This window comes from Lemur catta, chromosome 7, assembly GCF_020740605.2.
Source record: "Lemur catta isolate mLemCat1 chromosome 7, mLemCat1.pri, whole genome shotgun sequence".
Classification (NCBI taxonomy): domain Eukaryota; kingdom Metazoa; phylum Chordata; class Mammalia; order Primates; family Lemuridae; genus Lemur; species Lemur catta.
This window is the reverse complement of record NC_059134.1, coordinates 28,958,638-28,972,084: the sequence shown is the minus strand read 5'-3', so window position 1 is coordinate 28,972,084 and position 13,447 is coordinate 28,958,638. Positions and strand designations below refer to the sequence as shown.

General features: G+C 33.2%; 1 protein-coding gene across 2 annotated transcripts in view; it reads left to right on the top strand.

Moving 5' to 3' along the window:
* Positions 1-13,447, top strand: part of ZC3H12C (zinc finger CCCH-type containing 12C) — a 74,477-nt gene that overhangs the window by 34,592 nt on the left and 26,438 nt on the right. For both annotated transcript variants that reach the window (XM_045556650.1, XM_045556651.1), the window contains exon 2: positions 8,701-9,452. In XM_045556650.1, coding sequence (XP_045412606.1) covers positions 8,701-9,452 — 752 coding nt within the window. The remainder of the gene's footprint in view (positions 1-8,700; positions 9,453-13,447) is intronic.

The following is a 13,447-nucleotide window of genomic DNA, read 5'->3' as shown; positions in this document are numbered from 1 at the left end:
TTCATACTATGTGTATGAATTAGGTTTTTTTTGTTGGATGATTGGTTCTTTTTTTTTAACTCTCAAAAATAATACCAGCCTTTGGTTAAAATTTTAACCTTTCAACCTTTTGGGTACAATTGGGAAAATCTGATAATAGTCTTACTTCCATCTTGTTATTGTTAGAATCAGAAGAGATTACATATTAAAGGGGAGCAAGTCCATAGTAAGAGAAAGGTATCCGGAAGTCGGCTTGGATCACCACTGGCAAAGGGAATCGATTCTAAACTTCCCAACATCAAAGCCCACTTTTTTCACATTCATGTCTTAGAAAAAGTATAAGTCTCCTTCAAATGGTTGAAGTTCCAAATGTTAGACCCACCCTTGGCATTGACAGATTTTAGTATAGTACTTCTAAAACTACACTGTCTTTTCTGTCTGTCTTAAGTGTGCACTATGCTTAGTCATTTATTGCAGTGACATGCACTGAGCCCAGTACAGCTGTTTGTATTTGCCCTGCAGTGGGGAGTGGACTGGGGCCATGTGACTAAGAAAGCCAAACTGGGGCATCTTTTCACTTACAGATGTTTTAATGTGCTTAACATTATCCAATACTAGCAACCGAGATACTCTAAATACCACAGCAGGATCTGATTGGCTTTTTCAGATCACTGCCTTTATTTGCTATTTGCAAAAAAGCTTAATCCAGTGCTAGAGATCAGGCTTCCTGCTGAGCTCTTGGTTAGTTTTCTCTCATTCTTTGTGTTCACAGTGGCAGGCATTAGTGAGAAGATTCCTCCTCCTCCTCCTGAATTAAAGCTATAAAGTAGTAACTATAGTAGCAAAGGATAAAGAGAAGGAAGAAAACCCAAGGGAAAAGGGAAGACTGTTTACTCATACTAAGTAGTTTCCTTTTCATATAAGAAAGAAAAATGTTTTAATATGAATTCATAAATACTGACCTCACTGTCTCTTCAATCAGTGCATAGCTACTAAGTTTTATTAGTTTTAGGTGTAACTACTTTGCGTGGATGTATGTTATGTTTTTCACTTTTATCACATTTAATCAAACTCAGTTTTACTAGAATTACACTTACTAGCCATAGCAATGGCCTTGATTTCTCTCTTATTCTTTTCAGGATTGATACCTTTTTTACTCGTGAGATTTCAAAAAGAACTACCACTACCACCACCAGAAAAAAAAAAAAAAAAAAGAAAAAGATAAATTCTGACTTTCTTCATTTCTGTGACATCCATTTGCTCACCCAAGATGAGAAATTTGAATTCTGTGTCATTCACATTGTGATTTACGATAAACTATAATGGTAGAGATGCTTTTTCTTCATTTTTAATGGGTTTATGAAATTAGACCATAGCCTTCACTATTTCAGTAACATTACTGTAACCCTTGGCAGAAAAAGAACAGTTCTTACTGTAGAAATTAGTTTGACATTCAGAACCGAGTAATTATATTTAGTTCAAAAATATTTTCACAGATTTTTAACTTTTCTAACATTTTTGGAATAGCATAGTTCAATAAGATATTAAGCTCTTTTGAGGAAAAACTTCTATAAACAAATGGTGATCTATAATGTCTTACTTTATATTTTAGTTTTCTTTTCGGAAACAATAATTTTTAGTGTTTAATAGGCATAAGGAATGTTTTTAGTGCAATAACTAAAAAAATCTTAACTATATAGAACGGATCTTCCCCTTATTTTGTAAATAGAGGAGAACTCATTTGCATTTGAGTGGGCACAATGAGGACAGGGCCAGGAGTCCCAAACCAGTGTTACTTTTTTCTAAGTATTCACAAATGATCCTAATTGTGTGTAGCCTCTGTATTTGTGTATGAAAAAGAGATTGATTTAGATTGTGTGGGGTGCTTTAAGTTTTATAACTTTAGAGTTCATGATCATGTAACAAAAAAGTCTAGGCTCTGCATAAATCAGCCTATATCACAAAATTGTATGTTAAGAGCAGCTCTTTGCCTTCCCTTTTTTAATTTGCACTGGAATGAAAAGGGAATGTGTGTGTGGCTGTGTGTATGTGTGTGTTCTACATCACATAAGTAAATAGGACAGCTATAGATTTCCTTTTTCTTTAGTATGGAAATATCCTTACAATACTGTATAGTGTTTACATTTTGATTGCATTTTTTTCATAATCAGAGGCCACTCAAGGCATAACTTAGCCCACAAAAGCAAGTAGTCCATAGTATTATATTATAAATCATGTAATCTGAAACTTTGAAATAAATCAAGGTTAACAAGCTTCCTCTCCAAGAGTGCTTTTTTTGTATACTTTATATTTTTCAAAAATATCACAGTATTTCCTTATAATGTTAACTTGTTCCTGAACTGAAATTTGTATTACATCATATAAATTTCATGAAGTACAAATACTTTTAACAGGTATAATATGTTATATGTTAAAACATAATAAAGGACTTTGCTTCTGTTTAGTTACATGGTTAACTAGTATCTCATACTAAAAGAATTTTACACTGCTATTTGACATATGTAAAATAGGCTGTTCTGATGATTTTAGGTTGAAGTTAAATAGTTTTGTCTAATCGTACAGTTTAGATGGCTCATTTGGCATAAAGTTGGACCAAACTTTTATCTTACTAAATTTCACTTTTAGTTAACTTACTTTTTAAAATCAATTCTCTTTATAAGCCCTTAAACCTTTTACTTTTGCGATCTTATTTTCATCATCTCTTTTTTTTAGTTTAATATCTTGCAACACATTAACATTTAAAAATACAGATTTTCCACTATTTCCAGGGAAATAGTTTTACTATAACCTTCTATCTCATTTCACCAGTAACTCGTTTATTAAAGAAAGGAATTGCTGCAATAGTTAATTGCTACTTCGACACACCCCATCTTCTTTATTTAATAAAAACAAAAAGCTAATAGATTAGAATATAGCCTCAACTTTTTGGAAACATGCAACTTGTACTGCTTTAAAATATAATTGGTTTCTTTGTTTCATGCGTTAAAAACAAGGAGGAAAAGCTGAAGTCTGCCCAAGCCAGGTGTTTCTTGTTGGCAGCCTGCTCCCTAATGACTCTGCTCTCATGGAGCAGCTGCCTACTAGTCAGCTTTGTATGGCCTATTGTTGCTGCACACCCCTCGTTAATACACATGCTGCCCGGGGCAGACCCAGAGAATGACATCAACTTGCTTATCTTAGAAACCTACGAACCTGACGCAGGGTGCTGAGGTTGTCTTGCATCTGCCTGGCCAACTAATTGTGAGCTTTCTGCCCTATGATTGGCTGTTATTCCACTCGGTAATAGGTTAAGCAAAGACATTGCTATTCCATCTGTTCAACCATTCATTGTTCTTCTTGCCTGCCTGGAAGTCTGCAGCTAAAATTGTGTTAAGGAGTTTACTGTGAAGCTGCTACAGAAACCAATGTCTTTGTATTTTCCTGCTAACGTGAGTATCTGTGCTACTTAATGCCTTGGAAGTTAAACTTTGATAAATATTCAGAATATGAATTTAAACTCTATAAAAGATAGAAAGCACCTCAAATGCAAGCCTACAAATTATTACATTGTGCCAACCTACCAGAAAATTCAATTCTTTCTGTAAAATATTTCTGTGAAGCAGATTTTTACATTTTTGTATTCTGGAGTTATATAAATAATTACTTATAGCTTCAAAAACATTTGTAAGGCATTAAGCATGCCATCTAATCATTTGGAGCTTAAGGAAAAGTTATAAAAATGTTCTGATATTTTAATAAACAGTGATTTAGATTTTATCTTGTCAAATTCTCAGGTTTCTTAAGATGTCACTGTCATATCTAGGTACTGTTAAAATGATGGTAAAATTTAATATAGGTTTTTCCATTGTCTTAATAGTCTAGCTAGAGGAGATGGATTGATATAGTTTCAGCTATAGGTAGATGGTGATTAAGCATTCACTTGCTTTGTCAGCAATTTGAATATTCATGTACAGTTTCTAATTTCTTTTCTCCTTCCTGTTTTTTCCTTTGCATTAGTTTCAGTTATTAGACTAAAGATGTCATTGCAAGAACTATTGCTTTCAAGAGTTTTGTAATGGGGAAGGGAAGAGACAAAGACTTACATCTATCAGTTGGGAGGGAAAGAAAGAGCATTAAGGGTTAAAAAGAGGTTTTCATTTCTACCACATGCCCTATTGTGTGAACATATGCATAAGTCTATTGAAAGTTTTCAGAAGATGGGCAGGCCACCAGTTGCTGGTCTCCTGCAGTTCCAGTAGACATCTGTTGCCCCAGAGCATTAACCAATCTGTTCAAAGGGACATCCTTCCTTTGTTAGCTAGAGGGATGCAGACAACAGCACTCACTCAAATACAATGGTAATTAAATACACAGAGACTACAGCAGTAGGTATTTATTACATATTCATTATTTTATTTTCATTGTTCTCATAGTATTACCATTTGGATAACAACCAGAACCCACTTTTATGGCATTGTAACTTTACATTACAAACAAATAAATTGTTTTAACAAGTTTATGGTCTAATATTCCTGATTAATAGGAGGCTCTCTAGAATATAAAAAAATTTTTTATGTCATTTGATATGAAGAATTTTCCAAGTTATCTAATGAGAACTTTCAGAAAATCTCTTCACTAAATGGAAGAATTTTAGTGTATGTGATAAATTTCTAGTGAATAGCTATTACATGATAAACCTGCACTCAGCTAATAGAAAGTTTCTTTTGGCAATTAAAAGAATTAGTTACACTTCATCATCATCTACAAAATTAACATGAAGATTTAGTTCTTTTTTCAACAAATAATACTAATTTTTAGCTTGCTCTTAGTAAGAAAAATTGACTTTGCAGTATAGTATCTGGAGGGAATCTATAGATCTGTAACTGTAGAAAGCTGTTTTTAGATCATTATATTTTTGCCCAATACCTTTGTGTTCAAGAGTATGGTATGTAAAGGCCACTTACAATGGATCCCTGATATGAAGTTTAAAAGTTAAGCTGTATTTCTTGGAATTTTTTGATAACTGTGGGAATATAAACTCACCTACTTTGTGAAACTTTGACTATGCTGCTACTTTGTGAAATGAGGAAAATTACCCTTGTTTAATATTTAGTTGATTTAAATTTAAGATTAAGTTGATTTAAATATAATTTGAGTAAATGCAAAACTTAAAAGTTTAATAAATGTTTTAAAAATGAGGAGAAAAGTATTTTCTACCTTACATGTAACAGTACATTTTGTCATGTGACTGGTGTTGTTTCTGTCTTCTTGAAAATTATGTTGATTGTTTTGAAAGTGCTGAACAAAAATAAAGGTCATATACCATTCTTTTTCTGAAGTTTCTCATAATGATTTATTTCTCATAATTGTGAATTTTACATATTTTATTACATGAACAAATACTGCAGTCTATGAAAATATTTTATGTTTTTAAATCTTTATCATTTAACTTTTTATTGATGATTTCAAGATTTTGCCAAATTCTGGGTTTTTTTAAGTGCTATATAAAGTCAGGGCAATCTTTTACTAATTACAAGTGGGTAAGACAGCATTCTAGAAATTAAAGTTTTAAAAACTGAATCTTTACGATTTACATCAATACAAATCAGTTTATTTCAAATTTGTATTATGTGATAGAGAATATATATGTGGCTTATAGACCTAGAAATTGAACTCACTTGTCCTTATTTGTACTGTTTCTTATTTAATCTCTTGATTTACAGGAACTAAAAATCTTTTAACTGCTTGGTTAGTACAAGATGACATTGGATAACTTTCTCTGTACTAACCAATGAAATCTAGGAGATGAAGAAATGCCTGTCAGTATGCAAAAAGCACAACCAGAATACTTTAAAACAAAAATTATTTTTCCTAACAAGACTGAATGTTAATTTTTAAAATGTAGGTCAAGCTTACATTTCCCCTTAGCATTAAAAATCAGCCTAATTATTGTAAACTTTTTATTTAAATATTATGTACAAATTACATAAATTATCACAAGTTAAAGGTGTGTGGCATTCACTAAATACATTGGTATATAAATGAGTTTTGTGTAGTTTAATATAAAAAACAAACAACTGATAATCCCAGTTTTTTCTCCCTCTTATCTTTATAGCCATATCAAATTATATAGTAGAACAGACCTAAGCAGTGCCATCAACACTTTTTTAAAATGTTAGATTGAAGATATAGAAATATTTAAATGGTGTTTTGGAGTGATTAATTTTCAGTTTAAAAACTTTACAGTGTCTGGTTTTATTTCTTTGAAAAATGTAAAAATTAAGAATAATTTCACCTATCCTTTAAGCAAAACAATTTCATTCTAATGTTCCCCTCTGACTGTATTTTTCAAAGTATTCATCCTGATATAGTTAAAAAAAAAAAAACCCACTACTGCTCAATATTAAAATAATATTTCCTAGTTCAGTTCAGAGATTTGGTCAGCAAGTCATTATCTTGAAGAATTATCTCACAACAGCACTTATGCAAAACCCAAACTTTTCAGGGGAGATCAAAAATGTTGCCCATTAAACATACTTCCTGCAGTCAGAGCAGATTGTGGGGTTTACAGAACAATGATGTCGAAGCTTCCAGATTGGTTTGGCAGCCGCATTGTTCTCGGAGGGTAAACCAGACGCACTTAAGTCCCAGTCTCTTTTATAGGCTTTTGTTCATACCAAATTATTCTTTCACTGTGCTAGCATTCATGATGGCATGTTAAAGGAGTGCAGCTTAGCAACCAGCTTCTGGTTGCCAGGCAGCCCAGCTTCCAATAGGTTTTCCTTGTTTAAGATACTTTTGGTGGGAGCTCTATGAAGGCCACAGTGTGGATTTTTCTTTTAACTGTATCCCTTTATTAGGATGCTGTTGTGATTTGTTACTTGCATTATAGTGTTAGTATATTACAGTAGTTAATAAATCACAGAGTGTACAGATTTGCTTTCAAAATCCCTTCCTTCAATTCTAAGTAATTGGTCTCATGCATATCATATTAATAGGTAAAAAATTGAAATGTATACAGCTTTATAATGAAGCAGATGAATATAGACTTTCCTAAGGGATATTTCGTTTTTATCAACTGTACAATCAGGAGCTAGAAGAGTTTGATGTTTCTTTAAAACTAATAAATGCTATATTATTAATAGAACAATGATATTAAAGTTGTCTGTGTTCTCAGGGAATAACCTACTGAAGAAACTCCTATAAAGTGTGTAGGAGTTCTACACAGAAGGAATTTTAAGTGTATTATCAAGTTAGAGATTTCATGTTCTCTTCTCTAGTATTTACCATAGTTAATAAAATTTATTTCATTATGTTGAAATACTTGACTCTAGTAAGTTTACCAGGTATGCTTTCAAATTTATGACTTCTCAGAAAATCACTTAGCACTTTCTTTTAACATTTGTATAATAGCTCTTTTCTAGTGTAAATATGATGTTGAAGAGCTTTAGAATAAAATGTTTCCCCACTTTTTTTCCTAAGGCTATTTAAATAAGTGTTTTATGACAGTCTCAAATTCAGCTACCACTGGCTTGCTAATGTTATACCTCGGTAGAACACTGGATTTGCCTTAATAAGTAAACCACTGATGTGGATATAGTCCTTACAATGAAGCACAAGAGAAAATAGCCTTATTTTTCTATCCTGTCCCTAGTAGAGAAATAACAATTATTTCCAATAGACTTTAAGGAAGAATAGTAAAACAGTAAAAGCATTTTAGACAGTAGAAGTATTCCTATGGAAGAAAATAGGAGAAAAGATGACTTTTTAACCAAATGCAAATTAATGGCTAATTAATCTGATGTAAGACAGAAATATTTTCTGACATAAAATTCAGGAAACTGAGATAACATTATTTATTTGATGTACTTAATTATTTGCTCCTAATTTTATGTATTTAATTTCTCTGCCTTCCATAAATGCACATACAGTAAAACAACTTTTATTTTTTTCCTGGATTGAAATAGACTATAGCGTCCCTGGTGCTTAATAAGGGTAGCATAATGTTAAAAATTATATCGTGTTACTGTGTTCCATAGTCATGAAATCATGATTATTATGGCAAAACTTTATTCATCTCTAAGTGGAATTTAATTCACTTTGTAATTATTTAATCCCTTGCTAGCCATTTTAGAATATGTGTTCTTTCTTTGCAGTATCTACATTCTTTTTGAAACCTCTTTAGATTGTTGTTAAACATCCAAATTAATGACAGTTTTTCAAGTATGATAATGTTTTCCTTTTCTTTCTACATGGCTTTCTCTTTAAAATAATTTTTACAGATTTTTATGAATTCTGTTATAGAAAATATAAATAACCTGTCATGGAATATCTAAAACATACTGTTTGATAATATTCTGTGTGTCACTCTAGAATTATAAATCTTTCTAAAAGTAAAGAAATCTCTTCCATCAAGGTTGAGAAGAAGCATGATTTAGTGGGGAAAGCGTGGGTTTTAGAGTCAGAGGAAGCTAGGTTAAAAAAGTTCTGCTCCTTATTTACTTTGTTGCCTTGGAGCACTTACATGACCTTTCTAATTCATAACTTCTTCATCTGCAATATGGGGGCATGATACTGTCTTGGCAAGGGTGTTGTGAGGGAGGAGAAGATGTAGATAAAATACAAAGGTATTCAGTAGTTTAGTAATCCTTTTTTGACTTCTCTGTTGAGACATATCAAACCATAAATATGAAATTGTAAATATTTTACATTCTTCTCTAGGAATACGGGGTACTTTGCATTCAGGAATACAGAAAAAACAGCAAAGTGGAGTCAAGTACACTTAACAGCTTCATGGGCTTGAAGGATCACCTGGGGCACGACCTCGGCCACCTGTATGTGGAGAACGCTGACCCACAGTTAAGTGCAGCTGTACCTTGGTCAACGGTAGATAAACCAACAATGGATACAGTTAATGCTGGGAAGGATGAAAAGGAGGTGTCTGAAGAGAATGCAAGCTCTGGTGACTCTGAAGAAAGCACAAATTCTGATCATGAGTCAGAACAATTGAGTAGCATTTCAGTAGAGCCATGCTTATTAACCAAGACTCACAGACAACTATGTAGGTCTCCCTGTTTAGAGCCTCACATACTGAAGCGCAATGAAATTTTGCAAGACTTTAAACCCGAGGAGTCCCAGACTACATCCAAGGAAGGGAAGAAACCCCCTGATGTGGTACGAGAATACCAAACAAAACTGGAGTTTGCACTTAAGTTAGGTTATTCTGAAGAACAGGTTCAGCTTGTGCTAAACAAACTTGGTACAGATGCTTTAATCAATGATATTTTGGGAGAACTTGTCAAACTTGGAAATAAAAGCGAGGCTGATCAAACAGTTAGTACCATTAACAGTATAATGCGGGAAACATCTTCCCTGGAATCTCAGCGGTCTGAATCTCCAATGCAAGAGATTGTAACAGATGATGGTGAAAATCTGAGACCAATAGTTATTGATGGCAGCAATGTGGCAATGAGGTAAGTGGAAAAATCTTTGCTGAAAATTATTACCAACTGATCTTTAAAAGTTATTTCTAATGTGGCTGTTTTCCTTTCACAGTCATTCAGGTCAACATTATTCTGTATCCCAGTATTAGCTTTAGAAAGCATTAGTTTTCTCTCTCTCTCCTTTCAGGGCACACAGCCATCTTCACCTCATTTGTACCTGTGTAGAGACCCCTGTTTCTCAGATATGTCTCTTTTTTTCTCATCTGGCTAAATTACTACGGTTGTAAAAATCAGTGTATGTTCCAGGTTTAGTGTTAATCACTAGTTTGAAATGAAGAACTTGAGTATGATAATATTCAACAATTTTGGAATCTAGTCAAATAGTCCATTTCTATATGGAGTTGAAATAACCATAGATAGGAAAAAACTCTAATTCTTCTGGACATAAACTATTTGTTTTATTAATTTGAGAACAAATCAGAGCTGTTGTTTGAAGTGTTTTGCTCCATTCAAATGCAATTCAAAAATAATCATTTAGGAGCTAGGGGAGAAAAAGAAACAAAAGCCAAACCTCTAATAAAATTTTGTTGTTTGATGAATTTTGGTGGCTCGAAATTTAAAACACACCCAAATTCAATCAGTATATAATTAACTGCTCACAATGTTCAGAGCACTGTGAGGATTAAAAGGTATATGTGTAAAGATATCAGTTCTTTTTCTGGAGAGCTGAGAGTTTCATATACTGTTTCTCAGAAGGTAATCTGAGGATGCCTAGCACAGAATCATCTGGGGACCTTGTTAAAAATGCAGAGTCTGTAGCAGTACTGTTCAGTGGAAATACAATCCAAACCATGTATGTCATATGAAATTTTCTAGTATCTACATTAAAAAGTAAAAAGGAACAGGTAAAATTAATGTGAATAATATGTTTTATTTAAGCTAATATATCCAAAGTGTCATTCTAACATGTAATAAAAAAAATAGCTATTAAGGAGATTTTGCTTTATTCTTTTGATAATTAAGTCTTTGAAATCTGTTGTGCATTTTACCTTTATGGTACATCTCAAGTCAGAATGGCTGTATTTCAAGTGCTTAGCAGCCACATGTGGCTGTTGGCTACCATTTTGGACAATGTAGTTCTAGAGCCCCACACAGACCTACCAAGTCAAGTTCAAAGTGTAGCCCAGGCATCCTTTTGTAAGAAGTATTCCTTTTAATACTGATATGAACTGAAATTTGAGAACTATTGTTTTTAGTGGTGATAGCAAGTTCTTCCACATACAAGTATGGGGACCAACATGTAATCATTCAAATAGCCTTTTCAGGTAGAGGCAGTATTATCTTTCATTTATAAGCAAATGACACATTATTTAAATTACTTCCAAGGCAAAACATAATTTTAGCCCAAATATGGCTGACTTCAAAATCTATACTCTTCATCATATAATAAAAGGGAAAAAATTAACTTGAAAAGATTCAAGCCAGATCTTACAAGGCCTTGAATGCTAAGCTAGAGAATTTTAGTGTGGCTCTGTAATACAAGGGTAATTGAGGAGGTTTAAATAGAGAAGTGTCCAGAGTAGAGTTGTGCCTTATGCTGATAATTTTGCAATGATATATATATAGGACGTAGAGATCAATTTGGAGCAAGCAACTGTATCATAGATGTATGCCTATGGCTTTGAGAAGACCTATAAAAAGATTATCTCTCTATTGTTTGATTTTTCCCAAAATTATTTTTTTCTCGTAATAATCCATAACTACTTTATGATTGCCTAGTGATAATATGTAAAGCCAAAAGCCATGAAATGGCCAAAGAAGAGAGTAGTGAGGGAAAGTCATAGGTCCTTGAGGAATACCTACAATCATGGCTGTATGTCAGAATTACCAGAGTTCTTAAAAAATATATCTTCCAGTATTCTACTCTTGTGGAGTATAGAATTAGTCTCTATCCACATGTACCCATTAGTTTAAATTCACTTATTTACTTAAATGAATCCAGTGCTTTTTAAATTTCCCTGTGGTTTTAGGTTCAGATGACTTGTCATGTCGTTAAGAAAGTACAGTCTTGTGAGCCACTGGAGGTGGGAGTATGACAAGTTGGTGTCAGAGCCCTTTGATTCCTAAAAGTGTTTGATTTCTTCATTATGCTTCCATGACTTACTCAACTGACTTCATTACAATTAACTAAATCTCTATATCCTATTTTAGCTTCTGCCAAAACTTATAAAAATTGAGAATGGTGAAAGAAAAACCCAGAACCTCATCATTACCTCTACATCATGCTGTAGCACAGATTCTGCTGCTTAGTGTTGGAATGGAAGCTGGCACACCAGACTTCTGTTTTTCATACGAACAGACTATTGAAACTTCCTCCCCCCACCCTACATCATTGCACATCCTCCCTCTTGGTCAGAAAATGCAGATTTCTGAAGTTAGATTAAATCTCCTGACTGGTGGGTAGGCTTTATTGGTCCATATTTGTGCAGAGCATTAGGATAAATATTTTGTTCACTAATAATCTCAGGTGAACCACTTTTGGCCAGAGGGATTCTTCTGGTGTTTAGCTATCTCCAACAGAGTGGCAGTAGCCAAAGTGGTTCACCTGAGATTATTAGCGAACAAAACATTTATCCTAATGCTCTGAACAAATATGCACCAATAAGGCCTACTCATCAGTCAGGAGATTTAATTAAACATTCAAATTATGTACAGTAGACCTGTGTGATCCAATATGGTAACCACTAGCCAGGTGGGGCTATTGAACTCTTGGAATATGTCTAGTCCAAATCGAGATATGGTATAAATGTAAAAAAATACCAGATTTCTAAGACTTAGTACAAAAATATGTTAATTATTTCAATAACTTTTTGTGTTGATTACATGCTAAAATAATTTGGTATATTGAGTTAAATGAAATATGTACTAAAATTAATGTCAGCTGCTTTTTAATTTTTTTAATGTGCTATGCTAGATAACTTAAAACTATATATGTGGTTCACATTATATTTCTATTAGACAGCCTCTCGGTGGAATGTTTCATAAGCCCCAGTTTACTAGAAGTAATATTAATTAAAGGATAGCTTAAATTCCCTCTAGGTGAGTGCTGCAGGTATTACTTACAGGTTAGTTGGCAGTGAGTGCCCCATTTCTCTTATTGTTTTTGAAGAAAATGCTTACAAGACCACATAAAAGAATCAAGGAATCAGAGTTTGTTGTTGTTTTATTATATTAGTGTGGAGTCTGTCAAAGGCAAACAAATATTACTTATATTGTGTTACGTCTCTTTATAACTCTAAGTACATAAGTCCAATTGTCATCAATATTATATATTCTAATAGACCAGTGGGCAACAAACTTTCTTGTTATCTCAGGTGTGCTAACCTGAGAAACAACAACCTTAGTAATCCTGCTGCATATAAATAAAGTTAAGCGTAGCTCTTTACCTAACTATTGTTACCATTTATAAGAAATGGGTAAAAAAGAAGAAAAGTAATTGAGTCCATGTTTTCTGCTTCTGTTAATAAGATCTTCTTACATCTACTAAATGTATCTTCATCATCTTCAGACTAATGACCCACTTGGATCTAGATTATTTAGATGTGCTTGCTAGTATTAATTTCACCTCAAATTATAAACCTTATAAGGTAAAGGAAATCTTTCTCCTTTCCTTTTTCCTTATCCCTTTCCAGTTCTCAAAGCTACCTCTCGTGATTATACTCCTATTATGTTCATAACCAACTGGAGGGTAGTAATTATTTCATATTAGACTTCTATAGTAATTTTGGTGATGAATAGTTTTGTTGTCCTAAATTGGTGCTTTTTCAGAATTTTATTTTCCTTTCAAGCAGTACAATCCTGCAAATCTTGCATGGAAGCCCAATATTTAAAACAAGCAAAAGCAGAGTTCTGTTTGAATTGGGGAGTATATGCACAGCTATTTCCCACTTAAAAATTCTCTTCCCTACTCCCCAGAATGTGCTCTGTGCCATGCCATGGAGTTTCTGTTTGGAATACAACTTGAT